Source organism: Prionailurus viverrinus, unplaced genomic scaffold (genome assembly GCF_022837055.1).
Source record: "Prionailurus viverrinus isolate Anna unplaced genomic scaffold, UM_Priviv_1.0 scaffold_61, whole genome shotgun sequence".
NCBI classification, from domain to species: domain Eukaryota; kingdom Metazoa; phylum Chordata; class Mammalia; order Carnivora; family Felidae; genus Prionailurus; species Prionailurus viverrinus.
The window spans coordinates 591,312-618,771 of NW_025927623.1; the positions used below are offsets into that span (position 1 = coordinate 591,312).

A 27,460-nucleotide genomic window follows, 5' to 3' on the forward strand; every position below is an offset into this window, starting at 1 on the left:
AGAATTTTATAAGTGGATCATTGCCTCTGCTTATTTCATTTGGATTGATTTGTGGAAATTTTAACTTTCAGAAATAAGAGTGCACAAAAGGAACTCCAACTTTGGGATTTGAAATTTGACCCCAACTTCGTGTCCTTCTCAGGAAGAATTATGAAAGAAGTAAGAATTCTTCAAAGAAGCAGAGCGGTAAGACCATTTCAAAGTGGCCATGTTTCTTTATCTCTCTTTTTCTCAGCTTCTTCTTTTTCCATAATTTTATCTTCTAATTCACCTATTCTCTCCTCTGCCTCTTCAGTCCGAGCTGTAGTCACCTCCATTTTATTTTGCAGCTCGCTTATAGCATTTTTTAGCTCCTCCTGACTGTTTCTTAGTCCCTTGATCTCTGTAGTAATAGATTCTCTGCTGGCCTCTATACTTTTGTCAAGCCCAGCAATTAATTTTATGGCTATTATTTTGCATTCATTTTCTGCTCTATTGCTTACATCGTGTTTGATCAGTTCGTAAGCTGGCGCTACTTCCTGGAGTTTCTTTTGAGGAGAATTCCTCCGTTTCGTCATTTTGGATAGTCCCTGGAGTGGCGCGGAACTGCAGGGCTCTTCCTCTGTGCTGTCTGGAGTATCTTGAGTTGGTGGGCGGGGCCGCAGTCAGACCTGATGTCTGCCCCCAGCCCACCGCTGAGGCCACAGTCAGACTGGCCTGTACCTTATCTCCCCCTCTCCCAGGAGCAGGACTCACTGTGGAGTGGTGTGGCCTCTGTCTGGGCTACTTGCACACTGCCAGGCTTGTGGTGCTGCTTCGATGGGATCTGGCGTATTAGCCGGGGTGGGTCTGCAAGGTGCACAGGGGCGGGAGGTGCAGGCTCAGCTCGCTTTGCCTTCGGTGGTCCGCTTTGGAGGGGCCTAGTGGCAACGGGAGGGAGGCAGACCTGTCGGAGGGATGGATCCGCATAAGCACAGCATTGGGTGTTTGCGGGTGCAAGCAAGTTCCGTGACGGGAACTGGCTCCCTTTGGGATTTTGGCTGGGGGGTGGGCGAGGGAGATGGCGCTTCGGGCGCCTTTGTTCCCCGCCAAGCTGAGCTCTGTTGTCCGGGGCTCAACAACTCTCCCTCCCGCTCTCCGAGCATAGCAATTGACTTATAACATTCCAGATGTTAAGTCCCACTGGCTGTCAGAACACACTCCATCCGGCCCCTCCGCTTTTGCAAGCCAGACTCAGGGGCTCCTCCTTGCCGGGTGTGCTGGCTGCCCCTCCACCGCTCTGGCTCCCTCCCGCCAATACGTGTAGCGCGCACCGCCTCTCCACCCTTCCTACCCTCTTCCGTGGGCCTCTCGTCTATGCTTGGCTCCGGAGAGTCTGTTCTGCTAGGCTTCTGGTGGTTATTGGGGTAAATTAGGCAGATGTGGGTGGAATCTAAGCGATCAGCAACCAATCCTTCTGAAATACAAGCAATTATCAGGGAATACTATGAAAAATTATAGGCCAACAAACGGGACAACCCGGAAGAAATGGACAAATTCCTCAGCACCCACACACTTCCAAAACTCAAACAGGAAGAAATAGAAAACTTGAACAGACCCATAACCAGCGAAGAAATTGGATCAGTTATCAAAAATCTCCCAACAAATAAGAGTCCAGGACCAGATGGCTTCCCTTGGGGAATTCTATCAGCCATTTAAAGCAGAGATAATATCTATCCTTCTCAAGCTGTCCCAAAATATAGAAAGGGGAAGGAAAGCTTCCAGACTCATTCTATGAAGCCAGCATCACTTTGATTCCCAAACCAGACAGAGACGCAGCAAACAAAGAGAACTACAGGCCAATATCCCTGATGCATATGGATGCAAAAATTCTCAACAGGATACTAGCAAATCGAATTCAACAGCGTACAAAAAGAATTATTCACCATGATCAAGTGGGATTCGTTCCTGGGCTGCAGGGCTGGTTCAACATTTGCAAATGAATCAATGGGATACATCACATTAATAAAAGAAAAGATACGAACCATATGGTCCTGTCAATCGACGCAGAAAAAGCATTTGACAAGACCAGCATGCTTTCTTAATAAAGAAAAACCTTGAGAAAGTTGGGACAGAAGGAACATACTTAAACATCCTAAAAGCTATTTATGAAAAGCTGACAGCTAATATCATCCTCGATGGGGAAAAACTGAGAGCTTTCCCCCTGAGATCGGGAACACCACAGGGATGTCCACTCTCACCACTGTCGTTTAACATAGTGTTGGAAGTGCTAGCATCAGCAATCAGACAACAAAAGGAAATCAATGGCATCCAAATTGGCAAAGATGAAGTCAAGCTTTCACTTTTTGCAGATGACATGATATTCTACATGGAAAACCCAACAGACTCCACCAAAAGCCTGCTAGAACTGACACATGAATTCAGCCAAGTCGCAGGATAGAAAATTAATGTACAGAAATCAGTTGCATTGTTATACACTAATAATGAAGCAACAGAAAGACAAATAAAGTGACTGATTTCTTTCACAATGGCACCAAGAATCATAAAATTCCTAGGAATTAACCTAACCAAAGATGTCAAAGATCTGTATGCTGAAAACTATAGAATGCTTATGAAGGAAATTGAAGACGATACAAAGAAATGGAAAAACATTCCATGCTGATGGATTGGAAGAATAAAGTTGTTAAAATGTCAATACTACCCAAAGCAATCTACATATTCAAAGCAATTCCAATCAAAATTGCACCAGCATTCTTCTCCAAGCTAGAACAAGCAATCCTAAAATTTGTATGGAACCACAAAAGACCCCGAATAGCCAAAGTAATATTGAAGAAGAACACCGAAGCGGGAGGCATCACAATCCCAGACTTTAGCCTCTACTACAAAACTGTAATCATCAAGACAGTATGGTATTGGCACGAAAACAGACACATAGACCGATGGAATAGGATAGAGACTCCAGAATTGGACCCACAAATGTATGGCCAACTCATCTTTGACAAAGCAGGAAAGAATATCCAATGGAAAAAAGACAGTCTCTTTAACAAATGGTGCTGGGAGAACTGGACAGCGACATGCAGAAGAATGAAACTAGAGAACTGTCTTACACCATTCACAAAAATAAACTCAGAATGGATAAAGGACCTGAATGTGAGACAGGAAACCGTCAACACCCTAGAGGAGTAAGCAGGAAAAAACCGCTCTGAAGTCAGCTGCAGCAATTTCTTCCTTGACACATCTCCAAAGGCAAGGGAATTAAAAGCACAAATGAACTATTGGGGCCTCATCAAGATGAAAAGCTTCTACACTGCAAAGGAAACAGTCAACAAAACTAAAAGGCAACCGATGGAATAGGAAAAGATATTTGCAAATGACATATCAGACAAAGGGCTAGTTTCCAAAATCCATACAGAACTCCCCAAACTCCACACCCAACAAACACATTCTCCAGCGAAGAAGTGGGCAGAAGACGTGAATAGACACTTTTCCAAAGAAGACATCCAGATGGCCAACAGGCACATGAAAAGATACTCAATGCCACCACTCCTCATCAGGGAAATACAAATCAAAACCACACTGAGATACCACCTCACGACAGTCAGAGTGGCTAAAGTGAACACATCCAGAGACCTCTATAGAATGCTGGACAGGATGCGGGGAAATGGGAATCCTCTTGCACTGTTGGTGGGAATGCACACTGGTGCAGCCACTCTGGAAAACAGTGTGGAGGTTCCTCAAAAACGTAAAGATAGATCTACCCTATGACCCAGGAAGAACACTGCTAGGAATTACCCAAGGGATACAGGAGTGCTGATGCATAGGGGCACTTGTACCCCGATGTTTCTAGCAGCACTTTCAACAATAGCCAAATTATGGAAAGAGCCTAAATGTCCATCAACTGGTGAATGGATAAAGAAACTGTGGTTTATATACACAGTGGAATACTACTTGGCAATGAGAAAGAATGAAATATGACCTTTTGTAGCAACGTGGATGGAACTGGAGAGTGTTACGCTAAGTGAAATAAGTTATCCAGAGAAAGACAGATACCATATGTTTTACTCTTATGTGGATCCTGAGAAACTTAACAGAAGACTATGGGGGAGGGGAAGGAAAAAAAAGTTAGAGAGGGAGGGAGTCAAACCATAAGAGACCCTTTAAAACTGAGGATAAACTGAGAGTTGATGGAGGGTGGGAGGGAGGGGAAAGTGGGTGATGGGCTTTGAGGAGGGCACCTTTCGGGATGAGCACTGGGTGTTGTATGGAAACCAATTTGACAATGAATTTCATCTTTAAAAAAGAAAAGACTCCACCAAACAACTGCTAGAACCGTTACATGAATTCAGCAAAGTCACAGGATATGAAACCAATGTACAGAAATCAATTGCATTCTATACACCAATAATGAAGCAGAAGGAAGAGAAATTAAGGAATCTGTCCCATTAACAATTGCATCCCAAACCATAAGATACATAGGAAGAAATGTATCCAAGGAGGTAAAAGATCTGTACGCTAAAAAGTATTGAGAGCTGATGAAGAAATTGAAGAAGACACAAAGAATTGGAATGGCATTCCACGCTCATGGATTGGAAGAAAAAATACTGTTCAAACGTTGATACTCCCCAAAGCAATCTACAGCCTCAATGCAGTCCCTATCAAGTAACATTAGCATTCTCCACAGAGCTAGAACAAACAATTCTAAAATATGTGTGGAACCAGAGAAGACCCCGAATAGTTCAAGTGATGTTGAAAAAGAAAACCAAACATGGAAGCATCACAATTCCAGACCTCAAGCTATGTTACAATGCTATAATCACTAAGAGAGTATGGTACTGGCACGAACACAGAGACATACATGAATGGAACAGAATAGAGAACCCAGAAATGGACTCACAAGTGTATAGCCAAGTCATCTTTGACAAAAGAGGAAAGAATATCCAATGGAAAAAGACAGTCTCTTCAGCAAATGGTATTGGGAAAACAGGATAGTGACATGCAGAAGAATGCAATGGGACCGCTTACCTACTATACACAAAAATGAACTCAAAATGGATGAAAGAGCTACATGTGAGACAGAAAACCATCACAATCCTAGAGGAGAAAACAGGCAACAACCTCTTGACCTCAGCCACAGCAACATCTTGATAGACATGTTTCAGGAGAGAAAGGAAACAAAAGCCAACAACAAAAACAAAACAAACAAACAAAAACAAAACTCTTGGGACCTCATCAAGATGAAAAAAAGCTTCTGCACGGCAACGGAAACAACCAACAAAACTGGTGGAATCAGAGAAGGTATTTGCAAAGGACATATCAGATAAAGGGTTAGTTTCCAACATCTGTAAAGAACTAGCAGACTCAACACCCAAAAAACAAGGAATTCAGGGAAGAAATGGTCAAAAGACATGAACAGACGTTTCTCCCAAGAAGACAACCAGATGGCTAACAGACACATGAAAAGAGGCTCAACAGCAGTCATCATCAGGGCAATACAAATCAAAAGCAGAATGAGATACCACCTCACACCGTCAGCATGGCTCAAATTAACAACGCAGGTAACAATAGATGTTGGCGAGGATGCGGAGAAGGGGGAACACTTTTGCCTGTTGGTGGGAATGCAAACTAGTGCAGCCACTCCGGAAAATAGTATGGAGGTCTGCAAAAAAATTACAAAGAGAGCTACCCTACGTCCTAGCAATTGCATGATTAGATATTTATCCAAAGGATACGGGAGTGCTGACTCAAAGGGGCACATGCACCCCAGTGTTTATAATGGCACTGTCAATAATAGCCAAATTATGGAAGGAGCCAAGGTGTCCAGTGACTGATGAATGGATAAGGAATATATAGATATATATATATCTGTCTATATATAGATACCTATTTTTATATCTATATCTATATCTATCTATCTATCTATCTATCTCTCTACATAGAATAGAATATTATTCCATGATCCAAAAGAATGAAATCTTGCCTTTTGCAACAACGTGGATGCAACTAGAATGTGTTATGGTAAGCAAATTAAGTCAGTCAGAGAAAGACAAATATCATATGATTTCACTCATGTGTGGAATCTAACAAAACAGATGAACATAGGAGAATGGAAGGAAAAATAAGGTAAAAACAGAGATGAAGACAGTCCATAAGTGACTGATTAACTCTTCACACACTGAGGGTTGTTAGAAGGGTGTTGGGTAGAGGGATGTACTAAATAGGTGATGAGCATTAGGGAGGGCACTTGGTGCGGATGACCACTGGGTGTTCTATGGAAGTGATAAGTCACTAAATTCTATTACTGAAACCATTATTACACTATATGTTAACCAACTTGGTTTAAAAAAAAAACTTTAAAAAGATGGTTACAGACAGAGTACATTCAAAGCCCAGAGGGAGAACACATCTATTCTATTAAAAGACGCTACTATTATATTAAAAGAACAAAACAAGGCTTCGCACATCCTTGCTTTGTCTTTCTGATTTCATACCTCCCATTCTAAGTCTACAAAGCAGCAGGTATAAGCCAGCTGTTCCCAGAAACCCTCTCCCATTGATTCCTACCTGAGTGCAGTTCCCTATCTGACGACTATTCATCATCGGTTCCAGAGTCAGACAGGCTCTCCAACACCCAATCTTTAGAGACACAAGCATGAGCAAGCAGGTTATTAGAGACAGGGGCTCCACCATTCCTGCAACTCCCTGTGAGGCCATGCTGGCTCAGCCGGCATCACTTGCCCTTCCTCTGGGTCCTCAGACCTTCCCTGGGCTTGGCAAAGGCAGAGCCCTTCCACAAGGCATTGACCACAGTTGCAAACCTTCAAGCAAGAGAAAGGATCCCCCTTCATCTGGTACTTCCCCAGCTGCAGTGGATCACGATAGCTCTCACCCTCGCAAGAAGGTGCCACCTGCGCAACCTGACATTCCAACTGTTACAGACAGACATAGGGTTTGGCGGGTTCCACGAGCAGACCCTGTGCCCGGCTCAGAGCAGCTGCCCAGAAGAACCCTCTGTGAGGGTGGAAATGTTCTGCGTTGTAAACATGCGTCTCCCGGGCACCAGAAACGTGGCTAGGGCGGCTAATGGCTATGTGGCAAGTGGCTGCTGCCCTGGATAGCACAGCTTTAGGATGTACACATGAGGAAGACGTGACCTCCCAGTCCTGGAGGTTTCTGCAGAGGAGCTTGCTGGCCTGAGCTGACCATTCCTTGGTAGGTTCTCCCTGGGCTCATGCGTATGTGGCAGCCACTGCGTGAGGCCCTGGGGACACTTAGAATGGAAGGTCAACACCCAGGTCTTAGGGGAATCCCAGCAGGGGCACATTATAAACAGAGTGAAGAGCATGACACCCCCACACTCATGCTGGGTGTAATCAGAGCGGCGGGGCAGAGGGGGAGTACCTCACTGTCTTCAGGAGCCCACCCTTCTCATTCTGATCTGGACCAGTGCCTGGGCAGACAGCTAGCATAGTGTGGGGCCCAACAGGCCTGGGTGAGCTGAGGAGGGACCTTTCTGCCCCTAAACTAGTTCCCAGCCCAAGGCTGTGAACAGCAGGCGCTTATTGGGGCCAAACATGGGCTGCCTAGGGCTGAGCCCCTGGGGGACGAGCAATGACAGAGAGGCTGTCGGTGCCCTTGCAGTGACCATCCAGAGCTATGGCTCCTGTGCCCGTGAGTGGAAGGAAGGTCAGAGACAGTATTTGGACCTGTCAGTTCCCATACCTTTCAGACAAACTCTCACACCGATGTCCTCGGGCCAGGAAAGAGCACAGCAAGGACCACCTCCACTCTGGGATCAGCCCCCACCACTTTGCTGAGCTCCCTGTGCACTGGAGCCTGTGCCCCTCTCACCTCCTCTGCAACTAGAATGTTCTACAGCTGCCCTGGTCACATGGGATGAGATCCCTTTTGTATGAATGTGTTTCCAGCCAGACAACCCTTGGCCAATAGTGTGTAGACAAGGACTGGCTGTCAGGTGATGGCCAGAAGCAGGTGAAAAGTGAAAACTGGTCCCTCCTGGCCAGGTGGATCAGGCCTGGAAACGTACTTGTGTCTGGCCTGACCCTGGTTCCATCCCTGCTGGCGTGTCCCAGGTGGGAGAACAGGAGACCTGACTCCATTGTCTGCTCCTCCCCAGTGTCCACCAATGAAAGTGTCTGGTAGGTGGAGAAGAGGCTGGCACAGGAAGGACGCCCCTCTCCCCAGGCTTTTAGGAAGATGTCCATACGGTACCCTCACCCGGCATGCCGGCTCATCCTGCCTCATCCCACCCAGAAGGAGCCCAAATGTCATCCTCGGTGAGGACAAGGCTGGGCCCAGGTGCTGATGCTACACTGATTCAAATAATCCTGCCACCGTGGTGTCCCCTCCCACCCTCACATAGCCTGGATGTCCTTCGTGTCTTCCCTCTGCAACCCCTCAATATTTCCCGCTTAACATCTAGTCCACGACCCTGGACCGTGCTCTCACCCTTTCAGGCTGAAGTATTTGAAGGAGCAAGGATCCTTAGAGCCTGGCTGCTGGTTTCATTCCTGCATTTGACCACACACAGCAGGCATTATCTTCCACACCCCTGGGACACTAAGAGCTTGAAAGAAAGGATTTCTAGAAGCTGGAGGATCCTCTTCTCAGATGCCCTCCAGAACTGGGTGTGGCATATGCCTGCACCAGGGGCCACCTGCCCCAGCCGTCCAGCTAAGAGGGGGAGGATTCCTTCTCAGGCTCCTTGAATCTCCTTTTTAGAAAGGATAGGAGGGGCAGGAAGGCAGTAACCCTGGGGCAGTTATCCCTTTACTGCTGAAGTATGATGGAGCACGGACTCTGTGATCACTCTAGTCTCAGCACTGGCGGGTGCCCCACACAAGGAGGATCAGGAGCAAGGACTGAAATTATTACTGATGACAACCTCAGCCTAGAAATTCAGGGTCTGCCTCAGAAAGTAGAGGCGTGAGAGAAAGTGCTAGGAATTGGGGGTTAAAGGGCCTCGTCTCCCCGTCCAGCCCCCATCCCCACAGCCCGTGCCAACCCCTCCATAATTCATCACTTCCATAAGCTTCCTTTCCTCAGAGTCCAATTAGATACCATTAGGGCTCCTTCTCCTTAATCAGGATCGATCCAAGTGCCCTGAAGGCAATGAAACAGCCTCCTCAGAGTTGAGGTCTACCTTGAACTGAAGTCTTGATTCACAGAATCCTATGGATTCTGAAAACATATTTCCCGTTCAGAATCCTGTGAATGTTTTCCTGGCTATTAATAGGACTTTTTTCAGCCTAAACAAGCTATATTTGGTGTATAATATACTAACTATATTTAAATTGTCCGTATTTATATCCTTTGACATACAGACACACATCATGAAGCTCGGTGATGGGATTTTTCTTATGAATGGCAAAGTTCACACCAGCAACTGTGCTCTTTAGGGACATGTTAATCTAGAGGAACATAAACTTCTCACACAGAGACCACATACAAGCACATACATGCTCACTTCACACACTTGTCAGTTCACAAAGAGACTCACCCAATCTCCACGCACAGAAACTCACTACCTGAATGCCACACGAGTGCCTGTAAACACATGAACATGGTTTACCCTTCGACAAATCGCTTTGTGACTACGTCTGTGATCCTCCTTTCAATGGAAACCCAAAATCAGAAGCACTCCCCTGACTAAAGACAGCAAATGATTGATTCCTGAATACCTACCATTCTCCATGGTTCCAGAGACCACAGGAAACTATAGAAAAGAAAACAGCACAAGGGTAAGAAGGTGAGGCACACTGATTGCACCACTCTTTAGATATTGGTGATATTAGGATCCAATAGGGAACACAGTGGTTGAGTCAAAGGCCACAAAAGCAAACGAATAGGATGCCTGTCAGAAGTTATATATTCTGGGGGATGTGTCTCTCAAGTTCACTTAGTATAGAGACTCTAAAATTCTTCACCCAAGCAGGGAAAATTGCTTCTGATAAAATTAATCCTAACACACTATTTATCACCAGGTTTGGCACTGCCACTGGTAAATGTCCCCCTCACCAATAACAGTTGGCAAGAGACAAGCACTCACCACTCTCCCCGCCAAGGAAAGTAACAATATCATCTACCATGTATAATGTCAAATTTACAACAGAAGTTGATTGGAAAGACACTAAGAAAGTAATTGTGTTCCTCAAGGGAAGACAGGCCAGCTCACCTCACCAACAGCCTGGTGCGTCCTTACAGGAAAAGCCCACATCTTTTCCTCCACAGGGACACCTAGAAGGACACAGTACACACATCAGGACATTGTTAGTACTGCTCAAGAAAGCTCAGGGACTTATCCTTGATAGGAACATGGGCAGAGCATACGGCGGATTTCCTTACCTGCATGGACAGAAGGTTACTGCTGAGCCACACTCAGCAATAATCATTGAAATGTGCAGTAGGAGGGTTTTTTTCAGAATGTAGACATTGGTTATTGTGCAGTGTCAGTGGCACATATCTCCTGGGGCAAGACACATCTCTCGCTGTCTCTCCTCCCTCTGTGTCTCTCTCTCTGTCTCTCTAATGAATGTGTGTGTCTCATTCTCTTAGTGTGTTTCCCTGTCTCCTTCCCTGTCTCTCAGTTTCTGTCTGACTCAGCAATACACACACACACACAGTGAATACATTGTCTTTGTCACACTGTATACATGGACACAGGTTTTCCCCTGGGCAATCTGTCTTTTCCCCACACCCTCAAGCCTCTGTCCTACAGGGAACCTGGAGTCAGGGTAGCTCTCCAGACTGATGCCAGCAGGAATATCCCAACTTCCTGACCACATAGATTATTTCATCAGCAGGGAACTGATTCCAAAGTACATACCATATTCTGTTTGTCCCGCGGCAACCTGAATGTAGAGAAAAGAAACACCATCAGGGTCAGACCATGATGAACATGCATTGCACTGGTCTTTGGTTCTCCTCTGGACTTTAGGAAACCAGATGCACACAGTGCTTGAGTCAAAGGTCCCCAAAAACAAATGAATAGGATGCCTATCTGAAGTTGTTTTTCCTGGGGATGTGTCTCTGAAGACCATTCAGGGTGCCAACTACAAACTCCTCACCCAAGCAGGAAAAATTGATGCTCAGGAAAGATCCTATGACAGTGTTTCTTAGCAGGATTGGCATTGCCAGTGGTTAATGTCCTCTGGATCAAGTTACAGTTGGCAAGAGACAACCACTTACCAATCTCCCTACCACGGAATTGAATGCAATCATGTAAAATGTACATAGTCCTATGGCACCGAATATGACTGGAGATACACTAAGTAATCAACTTGTCTTCCATAGGCAAAGACAGGCAAGTTCACCTCAGCAACACCTTGGTGTCTCCTGACAGGAACAGCCCACATAGTTTCCTCCTTAGGGACACCTAGAAGCATACAGAATATATGTCAGTACGCTGTCGGTAATGCTCAAGAATACAACAGGGAGTGATCCTTGGTAAGAAAATGCACCACAGCCTATGGAGGCTTTGGTTGCCTGCATGGACTGAATGTTACTGCTGAGCCACACTCAGCAATAATCCGTATAGTGTGCAGTATGAGGAGTTTTGTTGAGAAACTAGACATTGAGCATTGTGCAGGGTCAGTGACACATATCCCCTGGGGATACACCCCCCCCCCCAATCTCTCTCTGTCTGTCTCTCTCTCTCTGTCTCTCTCTCTGTCTCCCCCCTCTCTCTCTCCCTCTCACTCTCTCCTCTCTCTCTGTCTCATGAAAGCATGTGTCTCTTTCTCTTTATGTGTTTCCCTGTCTCTTTCTCTGTCTTTCAGTTTCTGTCACCCTCAGACCCCCACGCACACACACAGAAACACAACACATAGTGAATACATTGTCTTCCTCACACTGCAAACATGGATATAGGTTGTCCCCTGGGAAATCTATCTTTTCTCCACACCCTCACGCCTCTGTCCTACAGGGAACCTAGAGTCAGGGTAGCTCTCCAGACTGATGCCAGCAGGAATATCCCAACTTCCTGACCACATAGATCATTTCATCAGCAGGGGACTGCTTCCAAAATACATACCATATTTTGTTGCTCCCGCGGCCACCTGATTGTAGAGAAAAGAAACACCATCAGGGTCAGATCATGATGAACTCTCATTGCACTGGGCTTTCACTCTCCTATGGACTTTAGGAACCAGATGGCACACAGTGCTTGAGTCAGAGGTCCCCAGTAGCAAATGAATAGCATGCCCGTCAGAAGTTGTTGTTTCCTGGGGATGTGTCTCTGAAGATCACTGAGGATGCTGACTAAAAAATTCCTCACCCAAGCAGGAAAAATTGCTGCTGACGAAAAAGATCCTTTGACACTGTTTATGACCAGGTTTAGCACTGCCAGTGGTGAATGTCCCCCTGCCAAGGTTACATTTGGCAAGAGGCACCCATACTCCACACTCCACACCCCGGAAAGTAACAATATCATCTAAAAAGTACATTGTCCGATTTACAACAGACGTTGATTGGAAAGACACTAAGAAATGACTTGTGTTCCTCAGGGAAAGACAGGCAAGCTCACCTCAGCAACATCCTGCTGCCTCCTGACAGGAACGGCCCACATCTTTTCCTCCTCAGGGACACCTAGAAGGACACAGAACACACGTCAGTACATTGTTGGTGCTGCTCAAGAAAACTCAGGGACTGTTCCGTGATATGAACATGGGCCAGAGCGTACGGAGGCTTTTGTTACCTGCATGGACTGAAGGTTGCTGCTGAGCCACGCTCAGCAGTATTCCTTGAAGTGTGCAGTTTGAGGAGTTGTTTGAGAATGTAGACATTGATTATTGTGCAGTGTCAGTGGCACATATCTCCTAGGGAAGGGCACACCTCTCGCTGTCTCTCCTCTCTCTCTGTGTCTCTCTCCATCTCTCTAATGAATGTGTGTGTCTCTTTCTCTTGGTGTGTTTCCCTGTCTCCTTCCCTGTCCCTGAGTTTCTGTCTGACTCAAACATACATGCACTCACACACACACACACACACACACACACACACACACAGTGAATACATTGTCTTCCTCACACTGTAAACATGGACGCAGGTTTTCCCCTGGGCAATCTGTCTTTTCCCCACACCTTCAAGCCTCTGTACTACAGGGAACCTGGAGTCAGGGTAGCTCCCCAGACTGATGCCAGCAGGAATGCCCCATCTTCCTGACCACCTAGATTATTTTATCAGCAGGGGACTGATTCCAAAGTACATACCATATCCTGTTTGTCCCGCGGCAACCTGCATGTAGAGAAAAGAAACACCATCAGGGTCAGACCATGATGAACACGCATTGCACTGGTCTTTGGTTCTCCTCTGGAATTTAGGAAACCAGATGCACACAGTGCTTGAGTCAAAGGTCCCCAAAAACAAATGAATAGGATGCCTGTCTGAAGTTGTTTTTTCCTGGGGATGTGTCTCTGAAGACCATTTAGGGTGCCGACTACAAACTTCCTCACCCAAGCAGGAAAAATTGATGCTCAGGAAAGATCCTATGACACTGTTTCTTAGCAGGATTGGCATTGCCAGTGGTTAATGTCCTCTGGATCAAGTTACAGTTGGCAAGGGACAACCACTCACCAATCTGTCTACCACGGAATTGAATGCTATCATGTAAAATGTACATAGTCCTATGGCACTGAATATGACTGGAGGTACACTAAGTAATCAACGTGTCTTCCATAGGCAAAGACAGGCAAGTTCACCTCAGCAACACCTTGGTGTCTCCTGACAGGAACGGCCCACACATTTTCCTCCTTACAAGCACCTAGAGGCATAAAGAATACATGTCAGTACGTTGTCTGTAATGCTCAAGAATACCGCAGGGAGTGATCCTTGATAAGAAAATGCGCCACAGCATATGGAGGCTTTGGTGCCTGCATGGACTGAATGTCACTGCTGACCACACTCAGCTGTATTTCTTGAAGTGTGCACTATGAGGAGCTTTTGGAGAAAGTCGACATTGGCCATTGTGCAGTGTCAGTGGCGCAGATCACCTGGGGAAACTCACATCTCTCTCTCTGTCTCTCTCTCACTTTTTTCAATATGTCTATCTCTTTCTGTATGTGCCTCTGTGTCTCTGTCTGTGAGGCTCTCAAGTAAACACGCACACGCACACACACACACACACGTACACACTCACAGTTGCACTGCATACAGACACATACAGAACAACACCAAGACTCATGCACACAGCATCACTCTGCAATCAAGGAATACATCACACCCCCCCACACACACACTTGGCCTAAGACGTCCCAGGTCTCTGGAATCAGGGTGGCTCTCCAGATTGAACACAATAAGTATGTCCCACCTACATCAACATCTAAATGTTTTCCTCAGCAAGAAACTGTTTCCAGAATACGTACCTTCTTCTCGAGCTCCTATGGCCACCTGAATGTTTGGAAAGAAAACACCATCAGGGTGAGATCACGATATACAGTATTTGCACCACTCTTGAGTTCTCTTCGTGACTTTAGGATACAAGATGGGACACAGTGGTTGAGTCAAAGGCCACACAAGCAAATGAATAAGATGCCTGTATGATGTTGTTTTCCCTGGGGATGTGTCTAAAGAACACTTAAGATGCAGAGTGCAAAATTCTTCCCCCAAGGAGGGAATATTGCTGCGAACAAAAAAGATCCTTTGACACTGTCTCTTACCATGCTTGGCACTGCCAGTGGTCAGTGTCCCCCTGGCCAAGGTTACAGTTGGCAAGAGGCAAGCACTCCCCACTCTCCCCACCAGGGAAAGTAACAATATCATCTAAAATGTACACCATCATATTTAGAACAGAAGTTGATTGGAAAGACACTAAGAAAGCACTTGTATGCCTCAGGGAACGACAGGCAAGCTCACCTCTGCAACAGTCTTTTGCCTCCTTACTGTAACGGACTGCAGCTTTTTCTCCACAGTGACTCCTAAAAGGACACAGAAAACAGGTCAGTACATTGTTGGTGCTGCTCAAGAATAACTCAGGGACTGTTCTGTGAAATGAATATGGGCCAGGCCATACAGAGGTTTTGGTAACCTGCATGGACTGCATGTGACTGCTGAGCCTCACTCAGCAATAATCTTTGAAGTCTGCAGTAGGAGGAGTTTGCTGAGACACTAAACATCAGACATTGTGCAGTGTCAGTGGCACATATCTCCCGGGGAAACACGCATTCTCTCTCTCTCTCTCTTTCCTCTCTCTCTCTCTCTCTCTCTCTCTCTCTATCTCTCTCTCGTGTGTCTCATTCTCTTTGTAAGTTTCTCTGTCCCTCAGGTTCTGCCTCTCTCAAACACACTTGTGCGTACACACACACACCCCACACACTGATTATATTGTCTTCCTCACACTCTAAAAATGGACATAGGTTTCCCCTGGGAAATCTGTCATTTCTCCACACCCTCAAGCCTCTGTCCTACCAGAACCCTGGCTTCAGGGTAGCTCTCCAGACTGATGCCATCAGGAATGCCCCAGCTTCCTGAACATATAGATTCTTTCATCAGCAGGAGACAGATTCCAAAATACATACCATATTCCATTGCTCTCTTGATGACCTGAATGTAGAGAAAGGAAACAACACCAGGGTGAGATCATGATATAAACTCATAGCACTGCACATTGGTTCTCCCCTTGATTTTAGGAAACCAAATAGCACACAGTGCTTGAGTCAAAGGTCCCCAAATCAAATGAATAGTATGCCTGTAAAAAGTTTTTTTTCCCCTGGGATGTATGTGCCAAGACCACTTAGGATGGCGACTCTAAAATTCTTCACCCAAGCTGGAAAAGTTGCTGCTGCCAAAAAAGATCCTAGGACACTGTTTGTTACCAGGTTTGCCACTGCCAGTGGTCAATGTCCCCCTGACCAAGGTTTCAGTTGGCAAGAGGCAACCACTCACCACTGTCCCCATCAGGGAAAGTAACAGTATCCTCAAAAATGTAGACTGTCATATGTACAACAGAAGTTGATTGGAAAGCCTCTAAGACAGCACTTGTGTTCCTCAGGGAAAGACAGGCAAGCTCACCTCAGCCACAGCCTGCTGCCTCCTTTCAGGAAGGGGCCGCCGCTCTTCCTCCTTAGGGACACCTAGAAGGACACAGAATACACGTCAGTACCTTGTTGGTCCTCCTCAAGAATAACTCAAGGACTGTTGCTTGATATGAACATGGGCCAGAGCATACGGAGGCTTTGGTTACCTGCATAGACTGAATGTGACTGCTGAGCCACACTCAGCTGTATTCCTTGAAGTGCGCAGTATGAGGAGTCTTTTGAGAATGTAGATACTGGTCATTGTGCAGTGTCAGTGTCACATATTTCCTGGGCAAACCCACATCTCTCTCTCTCTCTCTCTCTCTCTCTCTCTCTCTCTCTCTCTCTAATGTTACTGTCTCTTTCTGTGTGTGTTTCTGTGTCTCTGTCTCTGAGTCTCTGAAGCAAACACACACACACACACAAACACACAATCACACGACATAGATACACAAACAGAACAACCCCAAGACTCATGCACACAGAATCACTCCGCACTCAAGGAATACATTATCTTTCTCATAGTGTAGAAACATGGACATAGTTTTTCACCTGGGACATTGGTCTTTCCCCCCCATCCTTAGACTAAGTCCTCCCAGGACTCTGGAATCAGGGTAGGTCTCCAGACTGAAGACAACAAGAATGCCCACCTAATCACCATCTAAACATTTTCCTCAGCAAGAAACTGTTTCCAGAATTGGGGCGCCTGGGTGGCGCAGTCGGTTAAGCGTCCGACTTCAGCCAGGTCACGATCTCGCGGTCCGGGAGTTCGAGCCCCGCGTCAGGCTCTGGGATGATGGCTCAGAGCCTGGAGCCCGTTTCCGATTCTGTGTCTCCCTCTCTCTCTGCCCCTCCCCCGTTCATGCTCTGTCTCTCTCTGTCCCAAAAATAAATAAACGTTGAAAAAAAAAAAAAGAAAAGAAAGAAACTGTTTCCAGAATACATACCTTTCTCCCGTGCTCCTACGGCCACCTGAATGTTAGGAAGGAAAACACCATCAGGGTGAGATAATGATATACAGTATTTGCACCACTCTTCGGTTCTCTTGGTGACTTTCGGATACAAGATGGGACACAGTGGTTGAGTCAAAGGCCACAAAACCCAATGAATAGGATGCCTGTCAGAAGTTGTTTTTCCCTGGGATGTGTCTCAAGACCGATTAGGATGCCAACTACCAAATTCTTCACCTATGTAGGAAAAATTGCTGCTGACGAAAAATACCCAATAACACTGTTTCTTACCAGGTTTGGCACTGCCAGTGGTAAATATCCCCCTGACCAGGGTTACAGTTTGTAAGAGGCAGCCACTCACCACTCTCCCCACCAGCAAAAGTAACAATATCATCTACCATGTACATTGTCATATTTACAATAGAAGATGATTGGAAGGACACTAAGTACGCACTTGTGTTCCTCAGGGAAAGACAGGCAAGCTCACCTCAGCCACAGCCTTCTGCTTCCTTTCAGGAAGGGCACGCAGCTTTTCTTCCTTAGGGACATCTAAAAGGACACAGAATACACGTCAGTACCTTGTTGATGCTGCTCAAGAATAACTCAGGGACTGTTCCTTGATATGAACATGGGCCAGAGTTGATGGAGGCTTTTGTTACCTGCATGGACTGAGTGTTACTGCTGAGCCACGCTCAGCTGTATTCCTTGAAGTGTGAAGTATGAGGAGTGTTTGGAGAATGTAGACATTGGCCATTGTGCAGTGTCAGTGGCACATATCTCCTGGGGAAGGACACATCTCTTGCTATCTCTCCTCTCTCTCTCTCTCTCTCTCTCTCTCTCTCTCTCTCTCTCTCAATGTGACTGTCTCGTTTCTGACTCTCTGAAACACACACACACACACACACACACACACACACACGCTAACAGTCATGCTACACAGACACATAGAGAACAACCCCAAGACTCATGCACACAAAATCAATCCACACTCAAAGAATACATTATCTTTCTCATAGTGTAGAAACGTGGACATAGTTTTTCACCTGGGACATCGGTCTTCCTCCCCCCCCCCCACCTTAGACTAAGTCCTCTCAGGACTCTGGAATCAGTGTAACTCTCCAGACTGAAGACAACAAGAATTCCTCACCTACATCACCATCTAAACATTTTCCTCAGCAGGAAATTTTTTTCCAGAATACATACCTTTCTCCTGTACTCCTGCGGCAACCTGAATGTTAGGAAAGAAAACACCATCAGGGTAAGATCATGATATACGCTATTTGCACCACTCTTCAGTTCTCTTGGTGACTCAAGGATAGAAGATGGGACACAGTGGTTGAGTCAAAGGTCCCCCAAAGCAAATGAATAGGATGCCTGTCAGAAGTTGTTTTTCCTGGAGATGTGTCTTCCAAGACCACTAGGGTGGCGACTACAAATTTCTTCACCAAGCAGGAAAAATTGCTGCTGAGGAAAAAGATCCTTTGACACTGCTTCTTACCAGGTTTGGCACTGCCAGTGGTAAACGTCCCCCTGACCAAGGTGACAGTTGGCAAGAGGCAACCACTCACCAGTCTCCCCACCAGGGAAATAACCATATCATCTGAAACATACATTGTCACATTTACAATAGAAGTGATTGGAAATATCTAAGAAAGCACATGTGTTCCTCAGGGGAAAACAGGCAAGCTCACCTCAGCAACAGCCTGCTGTCTCCTTTCAGGAAGTTCCTGCAGCGTTTCCTCCTTAGGGACTTCTAGAAGGACACAGAATGCACCTCAGTACCTTGTTGGTGCTGCTCAAGAATAATTCATGGACTGTTGCTTGATATGAACATGGGCCAGAGCATATTGAGTCTTTGGTCACCTGCATGGACTGAATGTTACTGCTGAGCTACCGTCAGCATTATTCCTTGAAATGTGCAATAAGAGGAGTTTTTTGAGAATGTAAACATTCGTCTTGTGCAGTGTCAGTGGCACATGTCTCTTGGGGAAAACACATCTCTCTCCCTCTCACCTCACTCTCTCTCTCTATTATGAGTGTGTCTTGTTCTCTGTGTGTTTCCCTGACTCTCATTTCTGTCTCTCTCAAACACACACACGGGCATACACAAACACACGCACACACACGCACACACACAACACATAGTGAATACATTGTCTTCTCACACTGTAAACATGGGCATAGCTTTTCCCCTGGGAAATCTGTCTTTTCTCTACCTCCTAAAGCCTTGGTCCTACAAGGAACCTAGAGTCAGGGTAGCTCTCCAGAACGAGGCCAGCAGGAATGCCCCAGCGTCCTGACCATATAGATTATTTCATCAGCAAGAGACTGATTCCAAAATACATACCACATTCCATTGCTCTTGCCAGGACCTAAATGTAGAGAAAAGGAACACCATCAGGGTGAGACCATGATGTACACTCATAGCACTGCTCTTTGGTTCTCCTCTTGACTTTAGGAAACCAGATGGCACACAGTGCTTGAGTCAAGGGCCCCAAAAGCAAATGAATAGGATGCCTGTCAGAAGTTGTTTTTCCTGTGGATGTGTCTCTCGTGAACACTTTGGATGCTGAGTACAAAATTCTTCACCCAAGTAGGAAAAATTGCTGCTGATGAAAAAGTGCTGATAACACTCTTTCTTACAAGCTTTGGCATGGCCAGTGGTAAATGCCCCCTGACCAATGTTAAAAATGGCAAGAGCCACCCACTCACCATTCTACCCAGCAGGGAAAGTAGCAATACCAACTAAAATGTACATTGTCATATTTACAACAGAAGATGATTGGAAAGACTCTGAGAAAGCACTTGTGTTCCTCAGGGAAAGACAGGTAAAGTCACCTCAGCAAAAGCCTGCTGCCTCATTTGACGAAGGGCCCTCAGCTCTTCCACCTTAGGGACATCTAGAAGGAAACAGGTCACATGTCAGTATCTTCTTGGTGCTGCTCAAGATTACCTCCGGGACTCTTCTTACATGAACATGGGCCAGAGCATATGGAGGCTTTTGTTCCCTGTAGGGACTGAGTATTACTGCTGAGCCACACTCAGCAGTATTCCTTGAAGTGTGCGGTATGCAGAGAGTTTTGAGAATGTAGACGTTGGTCATTTTTCAGTGTCATTGGCACATATCTCATGGGCAAACCCACATCTCTCTCTCTCTATCTCTCTCTCTCTCTCTCTCTCTCTCTCTCTCTCAATGTATCTGCCTCTTTCTGTATGTGGCTTTGTCTCTGAGTCTCTCAAGAAAAGACACAAACAGACACAACATACACAATCACGATCCTGCGACATACACACACATACAGAACAACCCCCAGAGTCAATACACAAAATTACATCACACACAAGGAATACAGTTGCTTTCTTATACTGTAGAAACATAACCTAGATTGTCACCTAGGACTTCGGTCTTTCCACTAGTCCTCCCAGGACTCTGCATGGTAGATGTTGGTCATTGTCCTGTGTCAGTGGCCTATATCTCTGGGCAAACCCACATCTCTCACTCTCTCTCCCTCTCTTCCAATGTGTCTGTCTCTTTCTGTGTGTGGCTCTGTCTCTCTGGCTCTGAGTCTCCTAGGAAAACACACAAACACAAAGAAACATACACACACACACATGCGCATACACACTCACAATCATGACACATACAGACACATACAAAACAACCCCAAGATTCGTGCACACAGAATCACACTGCACAGAAAGAATACATTATCTCTCTCCTCTGTAGAAACATGGACATAGATTTCCCCTGGGATGTCATACTTTCTACCCCACACTCAAGCAACATTCCCCCAGGACCCAGATATCCAGGGACTCTCCGGACTGGAGACAACAAGAATATCCCACTTACACCGCCTCCGAAACATTTTTCTCAGCAAGAAAGACTTTGCAAGCCACATATCTTTTTTTCGTGTTCCTCCAGCCACCTGGATGATAGAAAAGAAAACACCATAACGGTGAGATCATGAGGTAAAGTATGTGTACCATTCTTCGGTTCGCTTGGGGACTTTGGGATTCAGGATGGGACACAGTGTTTGAGTCAAAGGCCACAAAAGCAAAGATAATATGCCTGTGAGAAGTCGTTTTTCCTGGAGATGTGTCTCTAAAGAACACCGAGGATGCAGACTACAAAATGGTTCCCCCAGAAGGAAAAAGTGCGGCTGCCGAAAAAGATCCTAGGACGCTGTTTACTAGCAGGTTTGGCACTGCCAGTGGAAAATGTCCCCCTGACCAAGGGGACAGTTGGCAAGAAACAACCATGGAAATTGACAACATGTTTCTCCCCACAGGGAAAATAACATTATCACCTCAACGGGACATTGTCACATTTACAACAGATGTTGATTGCAAAGACTCTACGGAAGCACTTGTGTTCCTCAAGGAAAGACAGGAAGCTCACCTCAGCAACAGCCTGGTGACTGGGCACAGGACGGGGCCGCCGTCTTTCCTCCTCGGGGACACCTAGAAAGACCACAACACCTGTCAGTACCATGTTGGTGCTGCTCAAGTATACCTCAGGGACTGTTCCTTGATATGAACATGGGCCAGAGCATATTGAGGCTTCGGTGACCTGCATGGACTGAATGTTACTGCTGAGCTGTGCACAGCAGTATTCTTTGAGGTGTGCAGTAGGAGGAGCGTGTGAGAATGTAGACATTAATCATTGTGCAGTGTCAGTGACACCTGTTCTCTGGGCAAACCCACATGTATCTTTCTGTCTCTGTCTCTCTTGCAGTGTGTCTGTCTCATTTTGTGTGGCTTAGTCTGTGTGTCTCCCAAGAAAACACACTCAACACACATTCACAGTCACAATCACGTGACACACAGACAGACAGACACACACACACAGACACACACACACACACACACACACACAGAACCACCCCGGGACTCATGCCCACAAAAACACACCCCACTCGAGGAATTCATTATCTTTCTCCTAGTGTAGAAGCATCCCATAGTTTTGTCACCTGGGACGTAGGTCCTTCCCCCCCACTCACAAGCACCAGTCCTCCCAGGCCTCTGGAATTAGGGTAGCTCTCCAGACTGAAGTCAACAACAATGCCCCACCTGCATCACCAGCTAAACATTTTTCTCAGCAAGAGACAGTTTCCGGGATACATACCCGTGTCCTGTGCTCCTTCGGCCACCTGAATGTTAGGAAAGAAAACACCATCAGGGTGAGATCATGACATACACTATTGGCACCACTCTTCAGTTCCCTTTGCGTCTTTACGATACAAGATGGGACTCAGCGGTTGAGTCGAAGGCCACAAAAGCCAATGAATAGGATGCCTGTCAGAAGTTGTTTCTCCTGGGGATGTGTCTCTCAGGACCACTGAGGATGCCTACTACAAAATTCTTCACCCAAGCAGGACAGATGGCTGCTGACGGAAAAGATCCTAGGACACTGTTTGTTACCAGGTTTGGCACTGCCAGTGGTCAATGTCCCCCTGGCCAAGGTGACCGTTGGCAAGAGGCAACCACTCACCACTGTCCCCATCCGGGAAAGCAACAGTATCCTCGAAAATGTAGACTGTCATAGGTACAACAGAGGTGGATTGGAAAGCCTCTAAGAAAGCAATTGTGCTCCTTCAGGGAAAGACAGGAAAGCTCACCTCAGCACCAGCCTGCTGCCTCCTTTCAGGAAGGGGCCGCCGCTTTTTCACCTTAGCGACACCTAGGAGGACACAGAATACATGTCACTATCTTCTTGGTGCTGCTCAAGAATACCTCCGGGACTGTTCCTTATAGGAACATGGGCGAGAGCGTACGGAGGCTTTTGCCAACTGCATGGACGGAATGTTACTGCTGAGCCACGCTCAGCAGTATTCCTGGAAGTGTGCAGTACGCAGAGATTTTTGAGAATGTAGACTTTGGTCAGTTTTCAGTGTCAGTGGCACATATCTCGTGGGCAAGCCCACGTCTGTCTCTCTCTCTGTCGCTCGCTCTCGCTCTCCCTCTCTTGAAATGTGTCTGTCTCTTTCTCTGTGTGGCTTTTTCTCTGTGTCTCTCAAGAAAACACACACACACGCAGACATACACTGTCACGATCCCGCGACATACACCCACATACAGAACAACCCCCAGACTCAACACACAAAATTACTCCGCACAAAAGATATACAGCATCTTTCTTATACTGTAGAAACATCACCTAGTTTGTCACCTGGGACGTCGGTCTTTCGCCCCCACCCTCGAGCACCAGTCCTCCCAGGACTCTGCATTGTAGATATCGGTCATTGTCGAATGTCAGTGGCCCATATCTCTGGGCAAACCCACATCTCTCTCTCTCTCTCTCTCTCTCCCTCTCTCTCCCTCTCTTTCAGTGTCTGTCTCTTCCTGTGTGTGGCTCTGTCTCTTTGTCTCTGAGCCTCTCAAAAATGCACACGCACGCGCGCACGCACGCACGCATACACACTCACCATCATGCGACATACAGAGATACAGAACAACCCCAAGACTCATGCACACACAATCACACCGCACAGATGGAATCCCTTGTCTTTCTCATACTACAGAAACATGGACATAGATTTCACCGGGGATGTCGGTCTTTCCCCCCCCACACTCAAGCACCTGTCCCCCCAGGACCCTGATATCCGGGTACTCTCCAGACTGAAGACAGCAAGAATGCCCCACCTACACCTCACCCGAAACATTTTCCTCAGCAAGAAACAGTTTCCAGGACACATACCTTCTTCTCGTGCTCCTACGGCCACCTGAATGTTAGAAAAGAAAACACCATCAGGGTGAGATCATGATGTACAGTATGTGTACCATCCTTCGGTTCGCTTGGTGACTTTGGGATTCAGGATGGGACACAGTGTTTGAGTCAAAGGCCACAAAAGCAAAGATAATATGCCTGTCAGAAGTCGTTTTGCCTGGAGACGTGTCTCTAAAGAACACCGAGGATGCAGACTACAAAATGGTTCCCCCAGAAGGAAAAAGTGCGGCTGCCGAAAAAGATCCTAGGACGCTGTTTACTAGCAGGTTTGGCACTGCCAGTGGAAAATGTCCCCCTGACCAAGGGGACAGTTGGCAAGAAACAACCATGGAAATTGACAACATGTTTCTCCCCACAGGGAAAATAACATTATCACCTCAACGGTACATTGTCACATTTACAACAGATGTTGATTGCAAAGACTCTACGGAAGCACTTGTGTTCCTCAAGGAAAGACAGGAAGCTCACCTCAGCAACAGCCTGGTGACTGGGCACAGGACGGGGCCGCCGTCTTTCCTCCTCGGGGACACCTAGAAAGACCACAACACCTGTCAGTACCATGTTGGTGCTGCTCAAGTATACCTCAGGGACTGTTCCTTGATATGAACATGGGCCAGAGCATATTGAGGCTTCGGTGACCTGCATGGACTAAATGTGACTGCTGAGCCGTGCACAGCAGTATTCCTTGAGGTGTGCAGTAGGAGGAGTGTGTGAGAATGTAGACATTAATCATTGTGCAGTGTCAGTGACACCTGTTCTCTGGGCAAACCCACATGTGTCTTTCTGTCTCTGTCTCTCTTGCAGTGTGTCTGTCTCATTTTGTGTGGCTTAGTCTGTGTGTCTCCCAAGAAAACACACTCAACACACATTCACAGTCACAATCACGTGACACACAGACACACACACACACACACACAGACACACACACACACACACACACAGAACCACCCCGGGACTCATGCCCACAAAAACACACCCCACTCGAGGAATTCATTATCTTTCTCCTAGTGTAGAAGCATCCCATAGTTTTGTCACCTGGGACGTAGGTCCTTCCCCCCCACTCACAAGCACCAGTCCTCCCTGGCCTCTGGAATTAGGGTAGCTCTCCAGACTGAAGTCAACAACAATGCCCCACCTGCATCACCAGCTAAACATTTTTCTCAGCAAGAGACAGTTTCCGGGATACATACCCGTGTCCTGTGCTCCTTCGGCCACCTGAATGTTAGGAAAGAAAACACCATCAGGGTGAGATCATGACATACACTATTGGCACCACTCTTCAGTTCCCTTTGCGTCTTTACGATACAAGATGGGACTCAGCGGTTGAGTCGAAGGCCACAAAAGCCAATGAATAGGATGCCTGTCAGAAGTTGTTTCTCCTGGGGATGTGTCTCTCAGGACCACTGAGGATGCCTACTACAAAATTCTTCACCCAAGCAGGACAGATGGCTGCTGACGGAAAAGATCCTAGGACACTGTTTGTTACCAGGTTTGGCACTGCCAGTGGTCAATGTCCCCCTGGCCAAGGTGACCGTTGGCAAGAGGCAACCACTCACCACTGTCCCCATCCGGGAAAGCAACAGTATCCTCGAAAATGTAGACTGTCATAGGTACAACAGAGGTGGATTGGAAAGCCTCTAAGAAAGCAATTGTGCTCCTTCAGGGAAAGACAGGAAAGCTCACCTCAGCACCAGCCTGCTGCCTCCTTTCAGGAAGGGGCCGCCGCTTTTTCACCTTAGCGACACCTAGGAGGACACAGAATACATGTCACTATCTTCTTGGTGCTGCTCAAGAATACCTCCGGGACTGTTCCTTATAGGAACATGGGCGAGAGCGTACGGAGGCTTTTGCCAACTGCATGGACGGAATGTTACTGCTGAGCCACGCTCAGCAGTATTCCTGGAAGTGTGCAGTACGCAGAGATTTTTGAGAATGTAGACTTTGGTCAGTTTTCAGTGTCAGTGGCACATATCTCGTGGGCAAGCCCACGTCTGTCTCTCTCTCTGTCGCTCGCTCTCGCTCTCCCTCTCTTGAAATGTGTCTGTCTCTTTCTCTGTGTGGCTTTTTCTCTGTGTCTCTCAAGAAAACACACACACACGCAGACATACACTGTCACGATCCCGCGACATACACCCACATACAGAACAACCCCCAGACTCAACACACAAAATTACTCCGCACAAAAGATATACAGCATCTTTCTTATACTGTAGAAACATCACCTAGTTTGTCACCTGGGACGTCGGTCTTTCGCCCCCACCCTCGAGCACCAGTCCTCCCAGGACTCTGCATTGTAGATATCGGTCATTGTCGAATGTCAGTGGCCCATATCTCTGGGCAAACCCACATCTCTCTCTCTCTCTCTCTCTCTCTCTCTCTCTCTCTCTCTCCCTCTCTTTCAGTGTCTGTCTCTTCCTGTGTGTGGCTCTGTCTCTTTGTCTCTGAGCCTCTCAAAAATGCACACGCACGCGCGCACGCACGCACGCATACACACTCACCATCATGCGACATACAGAGATACAGAACAACCCCAAGACTCATGCACACACAATCACACCGCACAGATGGAATCCCTTGTCTTTCTCATACTACAGAAACATGGACATAGATTTCACCGGGGATGTCGGTCTTTCCCCCCCCACACTCAAGCACCTGTCCCCCCAGGACCCTGATATCCGGGTACTCTCCAGACTGAAGACAGCAAGAATGCCCCACCTACACCTCACCCGAAACATTTTCCTCAGCAAGAAACAGTTTCCAGGACACATACCTTCTTCTCGTGCTCCTACGGCCACCTGAATGTTAGAAAAGAAAACACCATCAGGGTGAGATCATGATGTACAGTATGTGTACCATCCTTCGGTTCGCTTGGTGACTTTGGGATTCAGGATGGGACACAGTGTTTGAGTCAAAGGCCACAAAAGCAAAGATAATATGCCTGTCAGAAGTCGTTTTGCCTGGAGATGTGTCTCTAAAGAACACCGAGGATGCAGACTACAAAATGGTTCCCCCAGAAGGAAAAAGTGCGGCTGCCGAAAAAGATCCTAGGAGGCTGTTTACTAGCAGGTTTGGCACTGCCAGTGGAAAATGTCCCCCTGACCAAGGGGACAGTTGGCAAGAAACAACCATGGAAATTGACAACATGTTTCTCCCCACAGGGAAAATAACATTATCACCTCAACGGTACATTGTCACATTTACAACAGATGTTGATTGCAAAGACTCTACGGAAGCACTTGTGTTCCTCAAGGAAAGACAGGAAGCTCACCTCAGCAACAGCCTGGTGACTGGGCACAGGACGGGGCCGCCGTCTTTCCTCCTCGGGGACACCTAGAAAGACCACAACACCTGTCAGTACCATGTTGGTGCTGCTCAAGTATACCTCAGGGACTGTTCCTTGATATGAACATGGGCCAGAGCATATTGAGGCTTCGGTGACCTGCATGGACTAAATGTGACTGCTGAGCCGTGCACAGCAGTATTCCTTGAGGTGTGCAGTAGGAGGAGTGTGTGAGAATGTAGACATTAATCATTGTGCAGTGTCAGTGACACCTGTTCTCTGGGCAAACCCACATGTATCTTTCTGTCTCTGTCTCTCTTGCAGTGTGTCTGTCTCATTTTGTGTGGCTTAGTCTGTGTGTCTCCCAAGAAAACACACTCAACACACATTCACAGTCACAATCACGTGACACACAGACACACACACACACACAGACACACACACACACACACACACAGAACCACCCCGGGACTCATGCCCACAAAAACACACCCCACTC

General features: G+C 46.8%; 1 protein-coding gene across 1 annotated transcript; it reads right to left on the bottom strand.

Moving 5' to 3' along the window:
* Window positions 1-802: 802 nt before the first annotated feature.
* Window positions 803-26,958, bottom strand: LOC125159769 (uncharacterized). Its single transcript, XM_047848394.1, has 21 exons — window positions 26,950-26,958; window positions 26,452-26,476; window positions 19,793-19,854; window positions 19,302-19,326; window positions 18,646-18,707; window positions 18,158-18,182; window positions 17,442-17,503; window positions 15,507-15,531; window positions 14,845-14,906; window positions 14,355-14,379; window positions 13,692-13,753; window positions 13,203-13,227; window positions 12,521-12,582; window positions 12,029-12,053; window positions 11,310-11,371; window positions 10,823-10,847; window positions 10,172-10,233; window positions 9,682-9,712; window positions 6,541-6,612; window positions 1,313-1,435; window positions 803-925 (listed from the first exon to the last, which is right to left on the bottom strand). The coding sequence occupies exons 3-19, from the start codon at window positions 19,814-19,816 to the stop codon at window positions 6,566-6,568; spliced, it is 711 nt and encodes a 236-aa protein (XP_047704350.1). The 5' UTR covers window positions 19,817-19,854; window positions 26,452-26,476; window positions 26,950-26,958; the 3' UTR covers window positions 803-925; window positions 1,313-1,435; window positions 6,541-6,565.
* Between the last annotated feature and the right edge of the window lie 502 nt (window positions 26,959-27,460).

Bases quoted from the DNA above. Each gene is read 5' to 3' on its own strand.
- LOC125159769 (XM_047848394.1), bottom strand. From the start codon at position 19,816: ATGAGGCAGCAGGCTTTTGCTGAG. The intron at 17,504-18,157 runs GTATGTATTCTG...GTGTCCTTTTAG, and splicing joins CGCAGGAGTACAGGAGAAAG to ATGTCCCTAAGGAAGAAAAG. The intron at 14,380-14,844 runs GTGAGCTTGCCT...CCAAACATTCAG, and splicing joins GGCAAAAGACTGTTGCAGAG to GTGGCCATAGGAGCTCGAGA.